Consider the following 27,954-nt stretch of genomic DNA (forward strand, 5'->3'; position numbering starts at 1 on the left):
AGAGATGGGCACACTTTTTTAAGGTTTGTACTTACTTTCTTTTTCCTGTATATATTTTTGTAGCTGACCAAATGATGGCGCGAGTCAGCATTGATAAGATTCGCTTCTTTAGGGTGGAGCAGACATATGCTGTCAAATCTGGAAAGTGGTATTTTGAGTTTGAAGTGGTGACTGGAGGCGATATGCGAGTAGGCTGGGCACGACCCAACTGCAGGCCAGACATTGAACTTGGAGCAGATGATCGGGCATTTGTATTTGAAGGAAGCAAAGTGAGTATTTTTTTTTTCTGCTGCACACCCTACATAATTTCAGTGTTCCTAAATATCATATTTCCCTTTGACTAGGGAAATATGACTGGATATTCAGTGACCTGTGGGTCCTAAGAAATTTAGATTACAAAAAAAATATGATTTGGAAAGTTGACAGAATTTTTAGACAAGACTAACAAAAAATAAATGTTTTAGTAAAGAGCATGTTTTACTGTTCAATTTTACACTTTTTCCGATATATTAAAATTGATTTTGTACAAAAGCCTACTCCTTCACTTGCAACCAGTAATGTAGGTACAAGAGTTTCAGCCACAAACAGGTTTTTTTTTCTTGTAAGTTGTCAAGCCCTCTCACTGCTTCAGAACTACAGTATAGTCTTACTATGGTATTTCAAATCAGTATAAGTAATTGTAGACTATATAATCTGTAAATAGGCCTACAGTGATGTTGTGATACTTTTGTTAGTTCATCTTAAATTGGACCTGTAATTTTTCTATGTTATTGGAAAATGTAGATATGCTAATTTTACCTGAGCAGTGTTTTAAAATGTGTACCCTTTGTCTTAAATTCCTCCTGAAAAGTAGCGCTGCACTTACTAGTATATGAAAGTGCCTAGGCACTCATGTACTTACAGCCTTATAGCTTTATATCTGCATTGTGATATCTAAGGCACTGCTGCCTTAGACTTCTTGCATTAGGAGATTTGAAGTGAGAATTATTGATGTCATTACTGTGCTGCTCACAGTTCTCCATGCTGGAAACTCTAGCACAAGGAAGAAAATTCCTATATCTACCAAGATGGTTGCTTCCACACAGCAGGCTATTTACATTGCCTTTAGGACACGCTAACTTCAATCCAGCTAACATTTAAGGATCCCTGTGAATTCTATCCTGACTAGCAAATAATTCAAGCCCAGGAAAAGGGGGGTCCCTATTCCCACAAACACATTGGCTGTTTCTGATGCTCTTATGAAATAAATGCTGTAAACAAATTTCTAGTGAGATGGAAGTTTGTGCTAGATACTTCCAACTGCACATCCAGAAGCCTCCACACATCATCACAGTGTGGGAAAGGAATTCTAATTCAGTAAACAGGAAGGGTCAGCTGCAAGGGGACCACATGCAAAACTAGCTAATTGTCATTTGCCCCTACTTTCCTTTTTGGGAAAAGTTGTGTACCCCTTTAAGTGTTGCATCAAGTCCAATAAGCATTAAAACTATTTTGATGAAAAATTGCCCACAAAGCATCATTATATCTTAATAAATTCCTTGACACCACCATGCAATTTATGATAGCCCTGTTAATCCTTGTTGCAACTGTGTAGTAATTTGCAAATAATGACTAATGCATTAATCTTCATAGGGTCATTGCTGGAACATGGGAAGCTCTTTTTTTGGTCGCAACTGGCAACCAGGAGATGTGGTGGGATCAATGATTAATTTGGATGATAAATCTATGATTTTCACATTAAATGGGGAACTTCTAATCACCAACCAAGGGTCTGAATTGGCATTTGCAGATTTTGAAATTGAAAATGGTAAGTGATACATTTCACAAAAGTGAACATAATTATAGTTGAATATATTTTTATTATTAATAGAGGAATATTTTTCAAGAAAGAAAAACAGTTATCAGTTGCAATCAAGAAAATAAGACACATTCCAGAGCCTTACAATTCCAACATATGGTACAAGTAATAAGCTGGAACATCAATAACAATGATATAGACTAAATATCCCATTTCATGTTATCTAGTAAAGGGCAGTAATGACTTTTCTCAATGGTTGGAGCCTGATCCATCACTGTTCTGCGGAAGAGAGTGAGGCAAGCTATAGATTATTTTGTAAAGCGCTGAGCAAACTGTTGGCGCTATATAAATCCTGTATAATAATAATAATAATATAATAATAAAGGCTGCTGTCTGCAATGGGTGGAAATTAAGGTGGGTGCTAGTCCACATGAGTCTTGTGTGACTGGATACTTGCTCAAGTGGTAGCTCTGTGGCAGTAAGGTACCATAGAATGCAGCCTCTTTAAAACAGAACGTATCCCACATTTATTTTAAGGTGTCTATACAAAGCGTCTTGATACCAGCATAAAACAGAACAAAAAAAGCGCTGCCTAATTTAGCAACTGTTAGAGGCCATCCAGTAGACTTTTGCTTAACAAGTGCCATACTGGTGGATGAACCCTTCAAGTGCTTTTAAAACAGCACACAGCAAAACCACCATCAGTCAGTTCATCATGCACTCAGAGCACAGCGTTCCTTCCTATGAAAGCTTCTATCCCTTTATATGAGGCTTCCAGGCAGGTAAGGCGTGGCAAGGCTGCTGTCCCACCCAAACTCTTCCATAGCCCGACCTCGAGGCCTGACAGTGGATTCTTACAACCAGCCTCTAAAAGGGAGACTGACCTACAGTATATTCCTCTCTAGGCATCTCTGGAGCTCAAAACCACCCAATCCCTATTTTGTTGGCAAATGTGTCCCACCCATCATCATGTGTGCCATTTTAGCCCAGACTCCTTCACACTGGGTGGATATCTCCCCATACACTGTTCTGAGGAAAATAACTGGCCATACTGTCAATCTAGAACTGCTTATTTCCCCCTCACACCAATCAGATTCAAATAAACAGATTTCTGTTGTCTTTGCAGGGTGAGTTTCCATTGGATTGGTGGCAGTTTAGGAATAAGAGAGCCTTCACAACCAACACAAGACATGAGTCACATCATGTCAATAAAGAACCTCGGTTTCCTTGTTAATTTTCTCTGAGGCAATTAGGTTTAGTGCTGTTATATTGGCATATTTCTGAAATGTTTTTAGCTGTTTTCTTTTGACTGCTGCATTCCATAAAAGCCTAGAGAATAATTACTACCCGAATGATTGAAGGTCCAGGACAATTACTTATTCTTTAATTAGCAAATGAATATCACTATATCATCCCTGGCAAGCGGTACATTTCTTTACTGATTCAAACCCTAGTATACACCAAATTATTAGTGTACAATAAATTAATTTTGGTTGGTGCCCAGATAATTCAGGCTATTTGCAATGTAATTTTCCTCCAACAGTCAACTTTGATATACACTCACTGCCCACTTTATTAGGTACACCTGTTCAATTGCTTGGTAACACAAATTGCTAATCAGCCAATAACACGGCAGCAACTCAGTGTATTTAGGCATCTAGACGTGAAGACGACTTTCTGAAGTTGAAATTGAGCATCAGAATAGAGAAGAAAGAGGATTTAGGTAACTTTGAACGAGGCATGGTTGTTGGTGTCAGACAGGCTGGTTGTGAATATTTAAAAAATTGCGGATCTACTGGGATTTTCACACACACCCATTTCTAGGGTTTACAGAGAATGGTCCGAAAAAGAGAAAATATCCAATGAGCTGCAGTTGTGTAGATGAAAACGTTTTGTTGATATCAGCGGTCAGAGGAGAATGGGCAGACTAGTTTGAGATGATAGAAAGGCAACAGTAACTCTTGTCACTATGGACCAAAACCTCTGAGGAATGTTTCCAACACCTTGTTGAATCTATGCCATGAAGAATTAAGGCATTTTTGAAGGCAAAAGGCGGCCCATTCTGGTACTAGCAAGGTGTACCTAATAACATGGCCGGTTAGTGTATATGTTTCTATATCAATGGTTTTTATTAACCAATGGCACATAAGTTACAAAACATTAATGTAACTGACTATAACAACTAAATGCAGCTGTCCAGTCACACCAAAAACAGAGAGAGAGAGAAAAAGGAAGAAAGAGGACAAAAAAAAAAAGGAGGGCAAAGAGCAGGGGTCCAAGAGCGCCAATACCGAACGCCATTACATCCCCAGACTAGCCGGGGGGAGTGAGGGAAAGGCATATTGCAACCACGGCTCCCATATTTTCAAAAATATACATTGGGAGTCGTTGCGGATACTCGACATCTGTTCATTGAGCATCATAGTGGTCATACGATCCCTCACCCCCTGCAGAGGGACAAACGGACTCTTTCAGGCCTGAGCAATTGTTCTAGTGGCCGATAAAAACAGGTAGGAAGCCAACTTCTGCTGGTGAGCCAAGAGGCCCGGTATGGGGCAATGAAACAAAGCATACCGAGCATCCCGGCGTATAGAGAGATGGAACAAAGTGAAAAGAAGGCCAAAGGTTAGTGTATATGTTTAAATAGCAGGTGGACTTAAAATTATTCTGAAACACTGCATTCATGTTTATTGCTAAACGATATCAGTAGTCTTGATGTCCCCTGAGGTTATCTATGGATGTTTGGAAATCCAAAATCATATTGAAAGGAAAAATAACTGTAAAAGTATTACTAGTGAATAGAGTAAGACATTACGTCTATATCTTATTGTTGAGCAATATTCCTCTTGCAAAACTTGTGGTTCTTTGTGACAGATTGAAAAAGGATTTTTCCTGCAGAGCATTCCATCTGTAATATGACACAGATTTGGCTTCTTGCAATTGTGTTTTGCAGGTTTTGTTCCGGTCTGCTCCTTGGGACTGTCTCAGATTGGTCGCATGAACCTAGGCAAGGATGCCAGCACCTTCAAATACTACACAATGTGCGGTCTGCAGGAGGGCTTTCAACCATTTGCTGTAAATATGAACAGAGATGTTGCCATGTGGTTCAGCAAACGCTTACCTACCTTTGTCAATGTGCCAAAAGATCATCCTCACATTGAGGTAACCGAGTATACTATATTTAAACTGTATATAATAATTACAGCCAAATAGATCAATTGCCTAATTAATGTTTTTTTATTTTTAGGTGACAAGGAAAGATGGTACTGTAGAAAGCCCTCCATGCTTAAAAGTTACACACAAAACCTTTGGAACCCAGAACAGTAATGAAGACATGATATACTGCAGGCTGAGTATGCCTGTCGAGTTCCATTCTGCATTCAACAATGAAGAAAATTTCCAAAAAAGGTATAATGCTTTGGCTGCAATTCTCTTCATTATGCAGTTTTGATTTACAGTAATAAATACAAATATCCTACCAAAAGTCAAATATAAATACCTGCCCAAAACTATAATAGGTAATAGAATGTCTAAACATGTCTGTACAGATATTAATCCTGACTGACTATAACAAAATGTTAATTCTTCTGACCACCAGTTACATACAAAAAAATTAAATTTTTTTAGAGGTAAATATTTAACAATAAAGCTAATTGTTTTAAAACTATGAACCTATTCAGATTACGCCCTGCATTAATGCAACGTGCATTAACCACTTGAGCTCCTGAGGATTTACCCCCCTTAATGACCAGGCCTCTTTAATGACCAGGCCCCTTAATGACCAGGACTCAGCGCTGCACTAATTCAACTGATAATTGTGCGGCCATGCAACGCTGCACCTAAACGAAATTTACGTCCTTTTTTGCACACAAATAGAGCTTTCTCTTGGTGGTATTTGATCACCTGTGCGCTTTTTATTTTTCACGCTATAAACAAAAAAAGACCAAATATTTTGAAGAAAAACATTATTTTTTACTTTCAGCTATAAAAAATATATAGTAAACTCAAAGTTCGTTATAAATTTAGGCCAAAATGTATTCTGCTACATGTTTTTAGTAAAAAAAATCCCAATAAGTGTATATTGATTGCTTTGTGTGAAAGTTATAGCGTCTACAAACTATGGGATAGATACTGCAATTTACGCCATTTTTTTGCTATACAGCGCTGCGCTAGTTTAACGGACAATTGCGCGGTTATGCAATACGGTACATAAATGAAATTTATGTCCTTTTTTAACACAAATAGAGCATTCTTTTGGTTGTATTTGATCACCTGTGCACTTTTTATTTTTGGCGCTATAACCAGAAAAAGTTTTGAAGAAAATTTTTTTTTTTAAAAAAAACCAATATTTTCTCATTTTGGTCATAAAAAATATCTAAAAAAACTAAAATTTCGTCATAAATTTAGGCCAAAATGTATTCTGCTACATGTTTTTGGTTAAAAAAATCCTAATAAGTGTATATTGATTGCTTTTTGTGAAAGTTATAGCGTCTACAAACTATGGTATAGATAATGGAATTTACATAGCTTTTACTTTCTGACTGCCCATCACATTTCTTGAGGTGCTAAAATACCAGGATAGTACAAACACCCTCAAATGACCCCTTTTCAGAAATTAGACACCCTAAGATATCTGCTGAGAGGCATATTGAGTCCATGGAAGATATATTTTTTTCCCACAAGTTTCTGGAAAATGACAAAAACGTTTTTTTTTTTACACGAAGTTGTCATTTAAATGATTTATTTCTCCCACAAGCCATGGGTATATGTGGAATTACACCCCAAAATACATTCTGCTACTTCTACTGAGTATGGGGATACCACATGTGTGAGACTTTTTGGGAGCCTAGCCACATACAGGAGCCTGAAATCCAATGACCACTTTGAAAGCCTGAAGGTGCGTAACTTCCTCATTACACTTCCTCACTACCTATCTCAGTTTCGAAGGCCCTGACATGCCAGGATAGCACCAAACCCCCCCCCCCCCCCAAATGACCCCTTTCTGAAAAGTAGACACCCCAAGGAATTTAAAAAGAGGCATGGTGAGTATTTTGCAGATCTCATTATTTCTCACAAGGTTATGAAATATAAAAAAAATAGAAAAAATATGTTTTTGTTTTTTTTCTTCATATTCCAAAAACTTGTGGCAACAAATGAGATCTGCAAAATACTTACCGTGCTTTTTATCAAATTCCTTGGGGCGTCTACTTTCCAAAAAGGGGTAATTTGGGGGGGTTAGGTGCTATCCTGGCATTTCAGGGCCTCCGAAACTGTGATAAGTAGTCTGGAAGTGTAATGAGGAAATAAAGCCCTTTAAAAGCCTGAAGGTGCTTATTGGATTTTGGGGTCCTGTACTTGGCTAGACTGCCAAAAAGTCTCTCACATGTGGTACCCCCATACTCGGGAGAAGTAGCAGAATGTATTTTGGGGAGTAATTCCACATATAACCATGGCATGTGTGAGCAGTAAATCATTTAAGTGCCAATTTTGTGTAAAAAAAAAAAATATATTTATTTTTGTCATTTTCCAAAAATTTGTGGTAAAAAAATAAATTCTTCTATTGATTCAAAATTCCTCTCAGCAAATAGTTTGGGGTGACTACTTTCCAAAAAGGGTGCGTTTTGGGGGGTGGGGGCGTTTTATGCCCAGCATTAGAAGTTTATGCCACACATCATTCACTCTTCTAACCACCTGAAGACCAAGCCTTTTTGTTCACATGAAAAAAATCAGTATTTTTTGCTAGGAAATTAATTTAAACCCACAAACATTATATATTTTTTTAAAGCAGACACCCTAGTGAATAAAATGGTGGATACTACAATGTTTTATGGCACATAGTACTCGCGCAGCAATTTTTCAAAAGCAATTTTTTAAAAAAAATACACTTTTTTTACTTTTAATGCACAAAAACACAATATATTGGCCAATTGTTTGGTAAAATATAAAAGATAATGGTATGCCGAGTAAATAGATACCAAACATGACATGCTTTAAAACTGCAATGGCGACAAACTGCAAACATTTTTAATATCCATAGGCAGCGCTTTAAAAGCCACCATTTTAGATTTACAGAGGAGGTCTAGTGTTAGAATTACTGCCCTTGAACTGACGTTCACGGCAATACCTCACATGCATGGTGCAACCGCTGTTTACATAACGGCACAGGGTCAAGGCTTGTGCACACAGGTGTGCGCGCATGGGAGGGGCAATTTTTTTTTTTTTAGTTATTTTGATTTTTTTAAAATTATTTTTACATTGTACCTTTCATGTTTTTTTTTTATCACTTTTAATGCTTTAACAGGAAATGCAAATAACCCCTATAACTTCAATGGGCATTGTCATATTCTTTTTTGAGAAATCTGGGGTCTATCAGACTCTAGATATCTCCTCTGCCCTTACATTATCTAATCAAACCAAAATCGGTGTGATCAGATGCTTTCCCAATTTACAAATGGCACTGTTTATATCCTGCGAAACTGAAGTGATAAAATGCTTGTAGCTTCCGAATTCTTAGACTATAGAGATGATTGGCACCATTCTGGTCTCCAATCAGCTCTATGGTCAGCTGGCAGAAACACCGGCTGCATTCTCAGGTTCCCCTGATGGCATGGTACTGCCCGCGAAGGCCGTGGAAGGCAGGGGGGAGGGGGGACATCATCTCCCACTGCTTGTAAAAGCAATCTTGCAACTAATTAGCCACTTGGATTGCTTTTACATGAAAGCCGATCACCGGCTGAAAAAAATGATACCAGGATGATGCCTGCAGCTGTAGGCATCATCCAGGTATAACCATTCAAATCCAGTGATGTACCAGTACATCGCTGGTCCTTGTTGGTTATATATGCTATGTTCTTTTTTTTTTTTTGTATACAGCCAGTGGACTGAATGAAAAAATGAGAAGAACTCTCTGCCAGAAAAAGTGTGTGGTATGCCCACCATTAGAATATACCGCCCTGCATCCACCCACTTCTAATGGTGGGCACACATTAGGTCACACTTTCCACAAGTGCCAATTCCAAGATTGAATAAATGTCTAAATAGTGGCACGCTTGAATAAAAATTGTCAACGTATAAGTGGTACCCCATATGGAGAAATGATGACACCAAGTCCCAAACTATCTTGCCACTGCTCCCCATGTAGTCTGGGCATTCGGGCGGGCTCCACGTGACATGATTAAGAGGTATCTTTTCCCTCGTAAATCCGAAACTTATAAGTATAGCCTGTTGTCCTCTCACAGGTCTTCCACATCTTGACCCCATATCTGGCACGCTTGCAGGGGAGAAATTGTTTGAATGCAAGGCGGCCAGAAAAATTAATAAGGGACTCCTCAACGCAGATGTTTTGCTGGGGAGTATAGACATCTGCAAATTTTAGGTTAAGGTGATTTGCGAGGGGCTGAATTTTGTTGAGCCGGTCAAATTCAGGGTTACCCCGAGGATGACAGAGTGTATTGTCGCTGAAATGTATAAAACACATACTCTCATATCTATGCCTGGCCATGGCAGCAGAGAACACGGCATATGATGAATCGGGTCTGCGGACCAATACAACCGCAATTCATTTCTTTTAGTAATGCCCATGTTGAGGGTTAGACCCAAAAAAAATGTAAATTTGAAAACTGTGATGAGTTTCCATGCGAATGGTCTGGCAAGGTTTGAATTTGGGTTGGCGGCAATAAATTGTTGTGCATATAAACTGCTTTGATCCACAATCATCGCATACAGATAGTCCGTGAAAAACAGCTCCAAAAATCAAGGAGGTATGTGAAAGACCAGGATGTACTAGACCGCTGGTACTCGCCAGTTCACCAAAAGGTAGAGCGGCACTAGTACTGGCACTCTGCTGCATATGAGAGTCATCATAATTTACCGGCAAGTGCTAACAGAGATCAGGCCTGATTCTGCGAACACTGCGGTTTTGTGTGCAATGTATCAAGTGACAGGGACCTACTGACACTGCACTTGCTGGGGGAGAAGGGGGGGGGTAAGCGTAGGGGCTAAACGCAAGTGCTGGCAGGTGTCGGGGCTGATCCCGCTAACGCAGGGTTTTTGGGGACGCTATACTAATGTGAACGCTGGTATAGTGCTGACATGATCAAAGATATTGACCCGTTCAGACACTATACTAGCAATGGAGGCTTATTGTACATGAGCGTGCTCCTGGCAATCAAGGGGTTAAATGTGATGACTGGTGTACTGACGGGCAATCTGACGCTATCTGGGAGGGGTGTGAAAACCACGGGAGGGCGAAATATTTATATATATATATAAATATATATATATATATATATATATATGTGATTTTGCGTACCCATGCCGCCCTGTAGCAGTATTTCTGCTGTAGGGTGGTCAGGAGCGGTTACAGAAGAGGTTTGTTTACGGCGCTGCGTTACTTTAACTGACAATTGCGTGGTCATGCAACACTGCACCCAAATTAAATTTACATCCTTTTTTTCCCACAAATTGAGCTTTCTTTCGGTGGTATTTGATCGCCTGTGTGGTTTTAATTTTTTGCGCTATAAAAAAAAGGCTGACAATGGCGGCGATCAGCAACTTATGGCAGGACTGCGGCGGACATTTTGACACTGGGGGGGAACTGACTTGGGGTCATTGACATCCCCAGTGACACCAATACAGTGATCAGTGAAAAAAAAAAACACTGACACTGTACAAATGGCACTGGGGAGGAAGGGGTTAACATTTTTAGTGTTAACTGTGTGAGGGGAGTGTTTTCCTAGGGGCGGGGTGTGTGCTGGACAGGGACAGGCTGATCGAGAGAGAGAAACTCTTCTTTCCCTCTTCAGCTTGTCACGAGCTGACAGGCAACTGACAGATAGCAGGGCTGTGTATAAACAATGCAGCCCTGCTCTCTGTCAGTGATCACCGCTAATCGCAGGGAAACGGCCGGTAATGACCGGCCGTGACCCGGCGGCGGAGACCCGCTGCTGACACCCGCGGGACAGGTAGGGCGGGTGCGTGCCTCGCGCGCGCCCCCGACCTGTTTTGCAAAACCACGTTTTAAAATGTGGTTTTGCCCAGCCGTGCCGCCCTGCAAACGTTTTTATGCAGTGGCTGAGGCTGAAGAAGTTAAGGAAGCCCATAAATTTTGAATTCGAAGAGACTAAAAAAAATCTGACCCTTTTATCACAGCACACCATAAGGCACAATATGTGTTTTGTAATGCACTGCAATATGTATGTGTTGCCTATTACTTTGCACTGTACTATTGATGGGGTGACATTCCAAATTAATGGCATCACAATAGATCACATTGCAGTTTGCACACTGCTGTGTCATAGGATAATATGTGATAAAACCCAAAATTTGCCACTGTTGATCCACATCATGAACATATGAATGGGCCCTTAATTACTTAAATGGGAGACTACTTATAACAGGGTGCAGTACCACTGTCTGCATGACAGCACATTGTTTTCTCCACACGACTGCCTTGATTTTACAAGTAAATAAACTGCAGGCTGCACTGTGGATCTTGCAGTGTCTAACAGTGTTCTCTCTGCCTAACCCAGTATTTTGGGTGGGTTAGGCGCAGAAGAAGAAACCAGTCACATGAGTTTGATGTATCACATTGCCAGGTTCTCTTCTTTCCACATTTGTTTTAAAACTTAATTTATTCAAGTCCCAAAGCAAGCAGAGTATAATGTATATTTGTAAAACACAGTGCTATGCTTTATAGCTTTATCGCCACAGCAACGCCAAAATCACTAATCTGAGAAAGTAATATTTTACTGAAAGAGTAGTTGATGCTTGGAATAGATGTGTAAGTAGTGTAGTTAGTATGTAAGTTAACAGTAAATGGAATCAAACATGCTTGGTACAAACATAGATCTATACTCAGACAAAAAAGTTAAAAATAAAAAACATTTTATTCCCTCATCCTTTTATATTTAATCCCTATCTGCAGTGAGGGGTATCTTTTCCTGGCAGGTATATTTTTCCACCTTTCTCTTCCTTGCTTTCCCACCTCCCTTATTTTTTGATCTAGTTTTTCCTATCCCTGGACTACATATTTATGCTGCACATACTGTATATCTGGGGTCAATGTAACCTTCAACCCCTGCCTACTTTTGTAAGAATATGTAATGCTGCATTTTCTTCTTATCAGGTCACACTATGGCAAAAATGTGCTTGGATTTATTGTAAACTGCATTATGTAGCAATGTATATATATCAGTTCAGTGTCACGCTTCACCTATGTTTATAACCATATAAAACAACTCTAATAAGTGACAAACATCTATTTGTAAAATGTAAGCATCTACTAATATAAATAGTCTTGAATTGATGTATATCTTCACAGATGCTTTAATTCCACCCCATGCTTCTATATACTGCAAACCAATGAACATGTGTATCCATCTCCTCCGGATGTGCTCTCACCTAATATATATGACCAAACCGCTAGGTGAGATCATAAATGGCATGTGTCCCTTATACATAGACTGATGTGTCAATATATGGCATAAATCTCCTCTACTTTCTTAGCTCTCCTCCTCCATCATATGTGCACCGAAAAGAGATGACCAGAACATAGTGCTTTATCCTTATAAAACATAAACAACTCCAGTATTCCACACACATGTATGATGTAATTAAGCTTGCTGCATAAAGTAACTCCAATTGGATTCAGACCTTGGAGCAAGCTTGTGGTACCGCTCAAAGCTGGGCAGAAAGTTCAATCACCCCACCGTCAGAGAGGGGAGCAGCGTCCCTAGTCATACCAGAGGCATTCTGAATGTGAGAAGGGGTGGACATTACTCTACTGTTCCCCAGGAGTCAAACAAAAAGCAATGTGAGCACTAGCTGTCCTTAGCCGTCACTCCAGCCAGGCCCTCTGACACGTTTTGCCCCACCCATCAGGGGCTTGGTCACAGAGGGTAAAACATTAGTGTGCATGGCTGGAGTGATGGCTGAGGCCAGCTAGAGCTCACATTGCTTTCTGTTTGACTCCTGGGAATTGGTAAAGCGGCATCCACCCCTTCTCCAATTGGATTCAATTCTGTTAGTACAGATCCTCCCTAGGGAGCAATATATTTATTATGAAAACTATTTGACTTTATTTACAAATTGATTGGTGTTCCTTAGATTGCAACTGCTGAATTAAAAAAAACAAAAAACAAATGCCCGGGTTAACATGTTGAAAAGTACACCTATCCACCAGCTGAATTCAGTGAAAGCTGAAATTCAGCTTTGGAGCTTTTAAAGGCATTTTTTCTTTTTTGAGGGAGGGAGGTATTTTTATTTAACACCTTCCATGTGTACAGAATAAAATGTTAATTTTGTACACTTATTTCTATAGTTGTGAACAATACATTCCACTTGAGGAAAAAAGGTTTATTAATCTAACAAATACAGAAATACCGTAGTTTAATATTCTACATTTTTTTTGACAGCAACAACACATTTAGGTTCATTCATTTACTTGTGTAAAAAGAAAAAAAAAACAATGCTATTTATGGCGCTACATTTTGCATAGCACTTTACAATAATGTTAGAAGGGCCCTGTTAATAAGAGCTTACAGTCTAAAAGGGATCACAACCTAACTTTTACAGTGTACAGCTGGGAACAACATAAGGCCAATATTAACCAGGCAACACATTTCACAACATTTACAACAGATCTCACCATTCCACCCACATATCAATTTGTTAGGTGTAAGATTCTCAAAAACAAAACAGGGTATGAAAAAAAAAAATAATAACACCAACACCCACCACCCCACCAGTTTCCACACAAACACACACTTCTGATTATGGTAAACAGGAAGCTGCATTTCTGTCTACATGATTAAGCAAACTATATCAAAGTTAGGAGTTGAACAGGTAAAAAGAATGACATTTGTTAGTAACAACAAGGGTTAGCAGATACTCACAAACCATAAACACATGATCAGACTGAAAAAATACATACTTTTGAGGGACAAATGTGCAACAATTATAGCAAACACACAAAACAAACATCAAACATAGGGTATTGGTCATTAAGCACAATATTCTACCTACCCCATGAATGCCTCAAGTGATTGCACCTGATTAGCAGGCAAATACTCTTTGCAAATGTGTTAGCCCTTGGCTATGTGCATCAATTCACAGACTACAGGCCAAAGATCTAAGGCCATGACTAGTGCACAAGAGATAGGTTCATCCAGATCCCACTACACCACCATTACCTTTCCATACCAAACCCCCCCTTTTAGAATTATACTTACAAAAAACATGACACCAATTTTGGAGTAAAATGACCAACACGGCCTTTTATTAGCAAACATGTTTTAACACACCAACCAGTCCTTATAACAGAAACATACATAGTTGTTGTTGGTCTTCGAAGGCACCTCCCAAAAATGATCTGAAATGCACCTGCGGACAACCATATTACACAAAGGCCTCCAGCCGCAACCAACCAGCTCGGAGACAACCATACCGTCCGCAGTGCAGCACCACCACCTTCCAGTTAAACCTTGGTTAACTGGAATGTCCCCGGGCACACTATACCACCGATGGGTCCCACACCATTATCTGTACCTCCAAGATAAGAACCGCCTCTAAAGACCAACAACCGCCCATGAACCGAAATAACCCCCCCTTTCCCCCCGTGAGGAACACCATACTCACCAAATAGGGAGGGCGGGAGGGAAGCTCTCTCACCAATGTCCAGCTCCAACTGACGCCCCCCCACCAGAACACCCCACCCTAAGGTGCAGAAGAGCCCACCCAAGCTCTCCCTCTACCAACCAGCTCCCCAGCTATACTTTACAAACCCCCTGGCACTATACTTAACCCTTTCTATTCTTCCTTCCCACTCTAGGCCTAGTCATGCCTGCCCTGCGCTAATTCTTTTTTTCCTTTTCCGCTACGGGCATTTCTTTAGCTCGCACAGAAAGAAAGCAACAGTTATCTAAGCATCTGTACCTGTGCAGTGTACAACAGAAAATGTGAAATGTCCAAGTTCCTGAGCATGCTCAGTGCTAAAAAAAAAAATGCATGTTGTAAGTCCTTGGGCATGTATAGGTACCCTACACATGCCCAAGGACTTTTTTTGCAGGAAATCTCACATTTGTGAGGGCTGCTTCAGCCAAATTACCAAAAGCACATTCATCATCCAAAACACGTCCAGTATTTCCCATCTATTCCAATGGCTCAAGTTCACCCAGTGCAGCGTGTTCTTGTGCAGCCCACCAGATGAGAACATGATGGATGTGTTCTGCATGGACCTACACTAGGACATGGTCAGACACCTCCTGAATGCACTGACATGCATTTTTGGCTGAAAATTCTGTGGGTTGTTAGGAGACGGCACCTACTGTCATTATAACATCTCTCTCTCTCCCTCCCCCCCTCTCTCCCTCCCCCCTCTCCCCCTCTCTCCCCCTCCCCCTCTCCCTCCCTCCCTCCCTCTCCCTCTCTCCCCCTCCCCCCTCCCTTCCTCTCTCCCCCTCCCCCCTCCCTTCCTCTCTCTATCTCCCCCCTCCCTCTCTCCCCCTGCCTCTCCCCCCTCCCTCCCTCCACCACTCCCCCCCTCCCACCCCCCCTCTCTCTCTCTCTCACTCTTCCCCCCTCTCTCTCCCCCCCCTATCTCTCCCCCCTCCCCCCTCTATCCCTCCCTCCCTCTCTCTCCCTCACCCCCCCTCTCCCTCCCCCTCTCTCTCCCTCCCTGCCTCTCTTTCCCCCTCCTTCTCTCCCCCTGCCTCTCCCCCTCCCCCCTCCCTCCATCTCTCTCTCCCCCTCCCTCCCACATACTTTTTTCCCACATACAGGAAAAAGTATGTGAGGCCCTAGCTTAATGACTTCTCCCAGAGCTAATTGGAGCCAGGAGTGAGCCAACCTTGACTCCCATCAGTGTGATGATATTGGATGTGTTGCTGACAGCTGTCCTGCCCTTAAAAAACACACACCTGTTTTGGGTTTACTGGTTTCAAGAAGCACTGTCTGATGTGAACCATGCCTCGCAGAAAAGAGCTCTCAGAAGACCTACGATGAAGAATTGTTGACTTTCATGAAGCTGGAAAGGGTTACAAAAGTATCTCCTTGAGCCTTGATGTTCATGTGTCCACGGTAAGACAGACTGTCTACAAATGGAGAAAGTTTAGCACTGTTGCTACTCTCCCTAGACGTGGTTGTCCTGTAAAAATGACTGCAAGAGCACAGCGCAGAATGCTGCATGAGGTAAAGAAGAATCCCAGAGTGTCAGCTAAAGACCTACAGAAATCTCTGGCACATGCTAACATTTTTGTTGACACATCTACAATAAGGAAAACATGAAACAAGAATGGAGTACATGGGAGGACACCACAGAGGAAGCCATTGCTGTCCAAAAAGAAGATTGCAGCACGTTTGAAGTTTGCAAAAGAGCACCTGGATGTTCCACAGCACTACTGGCAGAATATACTGTGGACAGGTGAAACCAAGATTGAGTTGTTTGGGAAGAACACACAACACTATATGTGGAGAAAAAAAGGCACAGCACACCAACATCAAAACCTCATCCCCAGTGTGAAACATGGCGGAGGGAGCATCATGGTTTGGGGCTGCTTTGCTGCCTCAGGGCCTGGACGGATTGTTGTCATTGATGGGAAAATGAATTCCAAAGTTTATCAAGACATTTTGCAGGAAAACGTACGACCATCTGTCTGCCAACTGAAGCTCCGCAGAGGATGGGTGATGCAACAGGACAATGACCCAAAGCATACAAGTCATTCAACAAAACAATGGCTGCAACAGCACAGAATACGCCTTCTGGAGTGGCCCAGTCAGAGTCCTCACCTCAACCCCATTGAAATGCTGTGGTATGACCTTAAGAGAGCGATTCACACCAGACATCCCAAGAATATTGCTACACTGAAACAGTTTTGTGAAGAGGAGGGGTCCAAAATGACTCCAGATCGTTGTGCAGGTCTGATCTGCAACTACAGGAAACGTTTGGTTGAGGTTATTGCTGCCAAAGGAGGGTCAACCAGTTATTAAGTCCAAAGGTTCACATACTTTTTCCTCCCTGCACTGTGAATGTTTACGTGTTATGTGCAATTAAACCATGGCAACATCTAATGTTTGTGTAGTATTATGTTCAGCAGACTGTGTTCTTCTATTGTTGTGACTTAGATGACGTTCAGAGCACATTGTATGCCCAATTCATGCAAAACTCCACGTAATCCCAAAGGGTTCACATATTTTTTCTTGCAACTGTATATTGTACATTTACATCCGGTCCTGCCTATCGCAAAGTGACACACAAGGAAAAAAAATCCATAAAACAGGGATTCACTGTTTCTCTACAATGTACATTAAGCCATGCGATTTATCCTTGTACTTATGTGAGTAGATGCATGATATTTATTACACTAAATCTGCAGGTTTCACTATGGGATGTGTGAAATGTTTGCTTATCCCATACATGGCTTAATATACATGGGGGAGTGTAGGTGCAAACAGTAAATTCCTGCTGATGCACCCTGGAGTTCATGAGTGCTATTGAACAACCTTGCTGTGATATGCTATATGGTTCCAAGGCTGGGGATGGATGATTACTGACAACATGCTGCTATAAGACCACCTCAAATTTGGGGTCTTATTGTTTGGTAAGAAGCTGCAATTGGTGTTGGTTTGGAATTCACAAGGCTGCTTATTGACATCCACGAGTGAAAACATATTGCAATGATTTGCAATGATGGTGGAACCCTCTTACACATAACTACTTATTGTATTTGTACATTTACATATAGGTGGTGCACTTCCATCTGGATCTATGTTTATTGATTTATGAATTGCTATTTTTTCTTTATTGGTGTGTCACTGTGGAATAGTGGTGTCACCCTCTGAGTTTTTTCTCATAATTTTTATGTGTATTTATGATGTTGGGACACAAATCACATTTTTTTAAATAATAATAATAATAATTCTATGATCCTTTGTATTGGGATACATATAACCAACACACATCAAATTTAGTAACACAGTGCAAAATTTGTATTCCTTTTAATTTTGCTTCAGCACTGGTATTGTGTGTGGTACATGACGACAGATGGGACTCTGGATATAGATTTTTGTTAGATACTGAGCACCAAGTGCAGTTTTTCTACCATTTAGTTAATATATATCAAGTCCCTGGGCATGTTCAATGCACATGGCAGTACATACATAAGTATATATAGTGCAGAGAACATATGCTCCAAAAACTAGCAATATTTAAAAAACGAGAAAAAAAGAATATTGTGTAAGAAGCAAAAAAAAAAACAAAGCTAAATAAATTTGCAAAGGAAATGAAAACGTTCTTCTATGTTGATGTTTCTGTGCATAGTTACAAGTATTGACGTATACCCTTAAATATAAATATATATAAATGTTAGCCTGTTTATTGATCATGCTTTCACAAAAACAAGTTCACTCTTTTCAACAACATTTCCAGGCTTTATTAAGCATTTACTATAGCTCTTCACAAAAAATGTACTTTTTAGATTCCCTACTCTGGGCATGCTCATTCATGTCTCTACTGAGACGTTTGAACTAGGTAAAGTGAATAACTGTTGGGATGTTTTGAAATATATCAGTTTATACAGACAAATTTAAAATTATTTTAAAGCAGTTATTCTTTAAAATGTTCAAGATGTGTATAGGAAGTATAAATTGCTTGAGATCATGTCATTAAAAAGATTTTTCTCTGCTGTACACCTGGTTCTAAGAGGTGAACTCATTTAGATGGTTGCTAAGTTTTGTGACCATTAGTAAATTTCAATTCCAATCGTGTCTATTTGTTGACTGAGTGCTTTAGTAAATCTCTTCTCAGTCTAAAAGTAGTCAGTCATGCAAGGAACTGCGACCATTTGCCGACTAGGTGCTTTAGTAAATCAACCCCAATATGACTTGCTTAGCAAAAGAGTTACTCTTTAAAGTTTATGCATGTTCAAACTGTTTTTCTTTTTTTTTCAAAATTCTCATGGTACATTTGAATGTTGTTTAAAAGTACTTAAAAATGTTTTCTTTTAACATTCAGTTTTGCAATTAATGTAAATTCCCAAATGAAAACCAAATTCACTTTTAGAAATGTGTTGGAAAAGAAAATTTCACCATGCGTCTTCAAATTTTCTCAACACAGTAGACAAAAGTTGATTTGGCCCCATTAACCATTCAAAAATCTAATGAATTAATGAAATAAAAGTTTTGCAACTAAATGAAATACAAGTTTTCAGACTAAATTTTTTAAGTGTATTGCCAGCTTCACCAAATTCTAGTCTGCAGTGGAAATCAAAACTAATCTATAGCAGTTAGGAGATTTGTAAAAATATACTTATAGTACTGCAACCTTCATTGCTACCTGTTGTGAAGTATGGTACAGTGGTTCTGCACTTTCACGGTACCTATTTATATAACTTGATATTTGTAAGCTTGCAAAATCTCTTTGCCTGTTCAATGAATGTGTGGTTTATTTACTAAAACTGCATGGTGCAAAATATGGTGCAGCTCTGCATAGAAAGCAATCAGCTTCCAGGTTTTATTGCCAAAGCTTAATAGAATGAGCTGAGGTTAGAACCTGAGTGGCTAGCAGAGGTGTACCAGATTCTGAGTGAACCAGCTTTAGTAAATCTCCCCCTATGTTTTTTTTTTTTTTAGAAACATATTACTATTTATATACTTACAATTCAGCTGTTTGTTATTCATTTTCTTTTATAGAAACCAGCTTCAGGATGTATCTTCACATATCCCTACGGTAAGAAAATTTTGAATTAAGTCATATTTTTAATAATTCTTATCAAATAAAGTAGAATTTAGATGTTTCGATTGTTTTTTAAACATGGAAGTAAGCCTTGGATTGCAGTCTTGAATCACTTATTTTAAATTGATTATAATATTTGTATGTTGTTTTGTATATTATTACCTTTACTACAACAGGCACATTTAGCTCTGTCTTTATTCCTTCCTTCCAGTTGTATTATTACTCTGTACGAATATTTGCTGGTCAGGATCCCTCTTCTGTATGGGTAGGATGGGTGACTCCTGACTACCATTTCTATAGTGAGAACTTCGACTTGAGCAAGAACTGCACTGTGACTGTGACTTTAGGAGATGAAAGAGGCAGAGTGCATGAAAGGTTTGGCTTTGTCATTTTCCTATTCTTGTGCACTGTGAAGATGATTGTGGTTCTGTAGTTTTTAGAACTTAAAGGTATTAAGATCTACAGCAGTATGGTTTCTTTACGTTTGCCTAGCGAAGATGTAAAGGTTTGGCTGTCATCTGCTGCTTGTGACTTAACCTGTGTAAAGCTTAACAAAAAGAAGAGAAAGCACAGTTTAACATAATAGGCAAATTTCCTAACGCTAACTTGCCAGGTTCTTTATTTTCTTAACCTCCCTGGCGGTATGATTATTTCAGATTTTTGGTGCTGAAAGCGGTACCATTATTTTGCATGGAAATATGTAGTTTTTTATTGTAGGCTGTAATTTTTAGGAATAACTCACTAAAATCTGTCCGAACAAGAGTCTATTAAACATCCCGGGTATGGTAAAATTTGGAATACGAAATCATAAATTATAATTTAATAAATAATCATAAAAAATAATAATATAATAATAATACATTTAATTCAATAATATAACCAAACCAAAAACACTGAATTTTGAAATAGAGCGCCAAATTCGCACATCGCTCAGCAAAGTCGCAAAATCGTTTTCAGTGTCTGATGACAAATTTCCCCACGAATCATTATCACTCAATTCTGCAAGTGGTTCTGATTTACTATCGCTGTTCTCTAGCTGGTCTAAAACCACTTTTGACCTAAAGGGACGCTTTTTGGACGCCATGGACTTTTCTCAGTTTCCAGGCAGAAAGAACAAAATGCAGGCAGGGCACAGGACAAAGCACTAGAGACAAAATGTATGTGAAATGGGTTGAAACAGCAATGTTTTACTATGTAAAATTTGTTTGGAAAAAAATGACATTTTTAAAAATGTTCAAATTTCCCGCCGCCACCGGCGGCGCCCGTACGTCCCGCCGTCACAGGGACCGACACACAGAAGCCAGATGCCGGCATCGGCCGGAGGAGATGGCTGGGGACGCTGCAGGGGACACATCGCGGGAGCGCAGGACAAGGTAAGCTTTGCAGGGACTCCCTATGCAGCGCCGCATGGTAAGCCCGAGTGTAGCTCGGGGTTACCGCTTTTGGTACTGACATTTAGCTACACTCGGGAATACCGCTAGGGAGGTTAAGCTGAAAAAAACCTCACTTTTATCGAAATATCAGTCACATGGCTAAAATAAGGATTTTTATCTCTGTTAAATATTTTTAAATTGAGCTTATATTGGTAAAATGAGTTATTGTTCTTCTAATGGTATGATTCTACAGTTCTGATATCTAACCTGCATATTTACTTTTGTGTTTTTATTTTTTGTGAAACATCTAGTGTAAAACGTAGCAATTGTTACATGGTGTGGGGAGGGGACCTCTCCACGGGCTCTCAGAGGTCAGGCCGCAGCAATGTAGATATAGACATTGGGTGCCTTGTTGATCCGGCCACAGGGCTGCTTTCATTCACAGCTAATGGAAAAGACCTAGGAACTTGCTACCAGGTATGTTCAGATTAATATTTATACTTATACCTGTCTTACCAACTGTATTGATTACTTACAAATGATTTGGGTGCTTTTTCTGTATGTGAATAAAGGACCTGTGGAGGTGTTGGTTTACACATATAGTTAGTTGAGCAATAAAATTAGTTTTTAAATACATGTTGTAGTTGTCAAACTACTTGTAGCCAAAAAAAAATGTTTAGAAATGTTATATGTGATAATGCTATTACCCATTCAAGATTTGACCAACCTGTAATTCCATTTAACTGTGTAGCTCACACTGCCATATGTAAAACTCAAATGCTATTTATTCAAAACACACTAATTTACCCATTTCTGGGAGATTGTCAGTTTTAAATATATGTTAATTATTATATTTAAATTGCCATGTAAGCCTAACAATGTTGAAAATATAGTATTATACTATAGCTATTCTAGTTTTAAGTTTAGATAACTTGAGGTGTCATGCTGAGCTTGAATAATGTTTAGAGGGAATTGCTAGATGGTGATATCCTGATTTTTACCAGTAAACACATTTTTCACATATTAGGTTGAACCAAACACCAAGCTGTTTCCTGCAGTCTTTCTTCAGCCAACTAGCACTAATCTCTTTCAATTTGAACTTGGAAAATTAAAGGTACTGTATTTTTTATGTTTAACTTCATAATGTTACTGCTAGATAAACTTTGTATTAATTATATATGATATTATATTATAATATTAGCATACATTGTTAGGTTATTACACTGTAAAATCTATGTAGATGCAGTGTACTCTATAGTAGTGCTCAGTTTATGTTGGTTATCTAGTGTTTACGTAACAATCATTGTACAGTGGTCTGTTTTTATTACTCTAACCCAGTGGCGGACTGACAACTCATGGGGCCCTGGGGCAATAGGGGATCATGGGGCCCCTTTTTCCTTGCCCAAATTCAAAAAAGCCTATGAAAAAGGTACCAGGGGCATCTCATGGGGCCCCCTACTGACCCCGGGCCCTCGGGCAGTGCCCGAGTTTCCAAATGGTCAGTTTGCCCCTGCTCTAACCACAACAGACTTGCGTTAATAGAAAGAAATAATAAAGTAAACTTATAGTGGAACACTGCTTAGCAGTAAGAACAATGTTCTTGTAATTATATTTTTTAGAATGTATTGTAACTTGATAATTTTACATTAATAGCATTTATGTTATGTGTTTAATTTTGGGTCAAACAGAACACCATGCCCCTATCAGCTGCAATATTTAAGAGTGAAGAGAAAAATCCTGTTTCACAGTGCCCACCTCGTTTGGATGTGCAGACTATAACCCCAGTGCTATGGAGCCGCATGCCAACTATTTTCTTGAAAGTGGAGACAGAACGTGTGAGCGAGCGTCACGGCTGGGTGGTGCAATGCCTAGAACCGCTGCAGATGTTGGCCTTGCATATACCTGAAGAGAATCGGTACAGTCCTGTTATACAGTTATAATGGGTGTAAGATATGAGTAATATTGTGCAGTATATAATATTGTATAGACCAAGGGAGCTTAACCTTTGGAAGAGCAAGGGCCACTTAAGTGACTTGGTAACCAGTCATGTGCCACAATAAAATGAAGTGGTTTAGAATTTCACATTTTTTATTTTGAATAGCATAATGAACATTTTCCTCCTGCAGCCGCTGAATGCCGGCGGGTGGGAAAGGAGAAGAAGCCAACTTTCTGCAGTTGCATGAGGAAAATGGAGAGGATCGGTTCCTGCATATGCCATCCCTGCCACCCCTCCTGTCCAAGTGTAAAACAGAATGTGACAGGTAGGCCGCATGGGCCCCCTAGAGAATGTGGCAGGGTTGCCATTGCAACCTCTGATGCTACACCAGTGGTTGGGGGTGTGTGGTAAAAACACATATCAACTATGGAGTTTCATTGCTACCCAAATCTTAAATGTAAACGAGCCCTTACTGCCTGAGTCCCCTTTAAGGCTGCTTTCACATTGATGTGCTGCAGTGTACCCACACCGAAGGTGCAGCGCAGTGTACCTGTGGCTTTCATGCGGGTTAGCTGCGCTTTGCTTTAGACTTCAATTATATTTTGCAGGTGTGGTGCTCTTTTGAAAGAGCACCAATACTCCTGCATTCAGGGGTTTTGGTGTGCTTTCAGAAAGCACACCAAACCTGCAGTATATAATACCCTTCCTTACTGAGTACTCTACCCCTCTCTTTAGGCTCACAAACTATATGTCACATTCTAAAATTAACATGTGCGCATTCCCAGCCTTGATTGTATGTCTTGATTCCACTATAGAGGAAGGCTGTAGCAGCTTAACAGGGCAGAGGTGCTGGGAGAAAGGAGAGAATAATAGGGAGATAAAATAACACTCTTTTGTGTCTTCCTGGCATTACAGTTTGTCCTGTCACTCTCCTGCTTTTATCTCCTTGTTCCCTAACCTGTCCTTCCTCAGCACAGTCTGTGTCATTCATGTCGCTTCCCTTCAACAGCAGTAAATTGTGCAGCTGTCAGCAGATCAGCCTCTACTGACTCACTGAGGCAGTGCTGAGAATACAGGACAGCTGAGGCTGTGCAGAGCAGGGTGGTACAGAGCCTTACTGGATTTGACACAGTATAGCCACTTTACATACACTATATTGCCAAAAGTATTGGGATGCCTTCCTTTACACGTACATGAACTTTAATGGCATCCCATTCTAAGTTTGTAGGGTTCAATATTGAGTTGGCCCACCTTTTGCAGCTATAACAGCTTCAACTCTTATGAGAAGGCGGTCCATAAGGTTTACGAGTGTGTCTATGGGAATGTTTGACCATTCTTCCAGAAGCACATTTGTGAGGTCAGGCACTGATGTCAAACGAGAAGGCCTGGCTCACAGTCTGCACTGTAGTTCATCCTAAAGGTGTTCTGTCAGCTTGAGGTCAGGACTCTGTGCAGGCCAATCAAGTTCCTCCACCCCAAACTCGCTCATCCATGTTTTTATGGACCTTGCTTTGTGCACTGGTGCGCAGTCATGTTGGAACAGGAAGGGGCCATCCCCAAACTGTTCCCACAAAGTTGGGAGCATAAAATTGTCCGAAATGTTTTGGTATTCTGACATCCTAAGAGTTCTCTTCACTGGAACTAAGGGGCCAAGCCCAAACCCCTCAGTTCCCTCTGAAGACGCGCTGGTGCATGAAACACGTAAGGAGGAGCCAATTACGCTGTGACGTCACGGCGTCGGAGCATTGCGGAGCTCCGGCGGCCATCTTTACTTGGGGACGTATTGATCTTTTAGACGCCCAATGCCAGCCCTATTCCTCTAGAGAGGGAGCTTCCAGTTAACCTTTGTGAGCTGCACCCACCTATCCCCTAAGGGGAACTCTGGACGCCCCTGGATCATCATTTAAAGCCCTGAGACCTATCCATCCTGAGAGGGAGCCACTTCCACAACTGGCCCAGATGATTATCTTGATGACACCAGGATATATTATATAACGCGCATAAACATTGCGCGTCTGGTGAGTGCGCATTTCTTCTGTTTCAAAACGAGCACAAGCACCGACTGAAGCGCTTAGAATTATACGGGCACCATTTTAGTCACCAATACGAACTATTTATCATACAGTGAGGAACAGAAGTATTTGAACACCCAAGGGGCGCATGCGCGGCCGGCTCCTGCATGGACGTGTAGTGTGAACCGCTCCGTCCAGCCGCCAGAACGATCGCGGCTCACACTGACCCCAGGGAATTCCGACAGCACAGAGAGCAGCATAAGCGGTGCCCGATCCTCCCCAGACATGCCCCGCAGGAGAAAAACCCCGGGACAGCTGGGGAAATTGACACATTTCTTCCCTGCCATCACGGCAGAAATCCAAGATGGCGCCGGCGGCAGTGACATGAGGGACAGCAGGCAGCAGGGGGACTACTCTGCCCAGCAACAAGATCCAAGGCTGAGATACACGCTATATCCAGGGGACCCTGGTGAGTTGTCTCCCCCTCTGTCCCCCACCACAAGAAGCCCAGCCAAGTCCAGAATTAGACTGGACCCTGAACAACAGCAGGCATCCCAGACCCTCAGTGATCCACCCTCACAATTATACACAGATCTCCCTGTCATAGAGGCATTCCCAGCAACAGATCAGCCAGTAACCGAAATATGCATGAAGAACATGCTATTATCCCTTAAGCAAACTCTGCATAATGATTTATCATCATCTTTGGTACACATCACTAATGTGGTCAAACACCAAGAGCAAAGAATACAACATATTGAAACCAAAATGGGCGACGTCATTTTAGCGCATAATGATTTAATTGACGCACATTCAGATCATACTTTGGACATCGAACAAATCAATTTGAAACTAGCCGATCTAGAAGATCGCTCAAGGCGTAATAATATCAAATTTAAGGGCATACCTGAAAGCGTCACTAATGAGACATTACTGTCCTATATATAACAGTATATAAAAGCCCTCATTCCATCCATCTCAGATCTAGAGCTGGCCATAGACCGAGCCCACCGCCTACCCAAACCAACATTCCTATCGGCCTCCATTCCTAGAGATGTTTTAGCCCGGATTCATTTCTACCATATAAAGGATAAAATCATGCTGGCAGCCAGAAATACATCTACACTACCACCGCCACATGCAAATATCCGGTTATTCGCAGATCTCTCAAAGGCCACGCTGCTAAACCGCAAAAAGATGATTACCATTACTAAAGCCTTGAGGAACCATAGTATACCATATCAATGGGGATTCCCCACGAAACTAACCGTGAAACAACATGGTAAAACCTTCACCATTAAAAATCTCGAAGCAGGCCTAGACCTGCTTAAAGCCTGGAAAATAATACCTGAAGATACACCACAAAACGCACCCTCTCATTCTCAGAGTATGGAAGCTGATTAAACGTGTCACTAATCGCACCCGCTATAACATCAACATAGCACCTCAAAGATGTCGTTTTCCCTCAACAATATCTGGCGATCGGCCGAGTTTTTGAAGTTTTATGTTATTAGAAACTGTTTGGCTTGACCTTTTTTATGGCCTAAGCCTGTTTGAACCCCCCACATCTGAAGTAGCAATGCAAGCTACTCAGACCACTTGCATTTTCCGCAAGTCTCTTTTTTACACCCCTCCTTTTTTCCTTCCACCTCCCTCCTTGGCACCATCACCAGTCGCTCAAATCCGTCTTATTACCAACAGATTAATGAAGAACTTTCATGGAAATTTCACCTCAATCCAGCAACCGAACCTAAATCAAATTCTCACTTTTGGTTACCTCCTCCCTCACATGGAACTGCTAGCACAACCTCACATCCATTCAATTACCACCTCAAATATATCGCTTAGCGCTTCAAGACCTGCACAATGATCAACATTACATCCCTTAATGTACGGGGTTTAAATTCTCCATTTAAAAGATCGATGCTTCATAAAGAAACTAAGAAATTTCAGACCGATATAGTTTTTATACAAGAATCCCAGTTCGCTACAAACAAGATACCCAAATTCCACCTACACCGTTTCCCAAACATCTGCATGGCCACGAACTTAAAAAAAAAAAATGGAGTCATTACAGCTATAAAAGACTCTATCCAGTTCCAACACATATCAGAAACCGTTGACCCTCAAGGCCGCTACCACATTCTAATATGCCAACTGAACAACAACCTCTACACTTTAGTGAACGTATATGGTCCCAATAAAAACCAGCTGCAATTCTTTAACAAACTTTACAACACCATCTCTTCACTGAAACAAGGTAGAATTATCATTGGAGGAGACTTCAATATCATCGGCAATCCGCACCTAGACTCATCTTTTAATAAAAGATCGACTAAACTGGCCTTCAATCAATTCCTACATAACCATGACCTCTATGACATCTGGAGATGTCAACATAGCAACGAGAAAGACTTCACCTACTACTCCCATCCACATCTTTCATACTCCAGAATCGATTTTTTCCTCACGGACAAATGGACACTGCAACATATAACATCATCTACAATTGGCACGATAACATGGTCAGACCATGCTCCTATTCATATCTCAGTGGACGAAAACCAGCGCTCGGCAATCCCGCCAATCTGGAGATTAAACTCTGCAATCCTGAAGAACCCTGAATACCAGAAACATATTTTAGAAGCTCATAACTTGTTTTTTGAGACTAATGCAACTCCGAACATGCCTATAACCACGCTCTGGCCCACCTATAAGGCTTACATGAGAGGTATCCTCATACAATTAAATTCCCACATTAAAAAACAAAGATCCCATCAAATAGATCAGATTCTCTCCTCCATTAAACGTAACGAAGAAATTAACAAAACCAATCCAAATGCCACCATAGCCGAGTCCCTGGCCTCTGATAGAAACAACTACGAATACTTTTATTACATGAATACGACCTCAACCTACAGAGAGCTAAATCCAAATTTTACGCGCTTGGTAATAAAGCAAATGCACTCCTATCAAAAATGATTAAACAAAAGCGACTTAAAACTAAGATAGCCTCGATTAAACACCCCACTACCCAAGCATTGCTCACAAACCCTTGAGACATATCTGACGCGTTTGCGACATATTACCACACACTATACAACCTC

The 27,954-nt window shown here is 40.6% G+C and overlaps 1 protein-coding gene across 8 annotated transcripts in view; it reads left to right on the forward strand.

Moving 5' to 3' along the window:
* The window catches only part of RYR3 (ryanodine receptor 3), a 954,561-nt gene that overhangs the window by 419,870 nt on the left and 506,737 nt on the right, over positions 1 to 27,954 (forward strand). For all 8 annotated transcript variants that reach the window (XM_089671311.1, XM_089671312.1, XM_089671314.1 and 5 more), the window contains 9 exons: positions 64 to 269; positions 1,633 to 1,807; positions 4,752 to 4,960; positions 5,046 to 5,206; positions 19,484 to 19,520; positions 19,738 to 19,901; positions 21,211 to 21,376; positions 21,927 to 22,013; positions 22,588 to 22,814. In XM_089671311.1, coding sequence (XP_089527437.1) covers positions 64 to 269; positions 1,633 to 1,807; positions 4,752 to 4,960; positions 5,046 to 5,206; positions 19,484 to 19,520; positions 19,738 to 19,901; positions 21,211 to 21,376; positions 21,927 to 22,013; positions 22,588 to 22,814 — 1,432 coding nt within the window. The remainder of the gene's footprint in view (positions 1 to 63; positions 270 to 1,632; positions 1,808 to 4,751; positions 4,961 to 5,045; positions 5,207 to 19,483; positions 19,521 to 19,737; positions 19,902 to 21,210; positions 21,377 to 21,926; positions 22,014 to 22,587; positions 22,815 to 27,954) is intronic.

This window comes from Staurois parvus, unplaced genomic scaffold, assembly GCF_062004578.1.
Source record: "Staurois parvus isolate SC_StPar_1 unplaced genomic scaffold, SC_StPar_1.0 ptg000104l, whole genome shotgun sequence".
Classification (NCBI taxonomy): Eukaryota; Metazoa; Chordata; class Amphibia; order Anura; family Ranidae; genus Staurois; species Staurois parvus.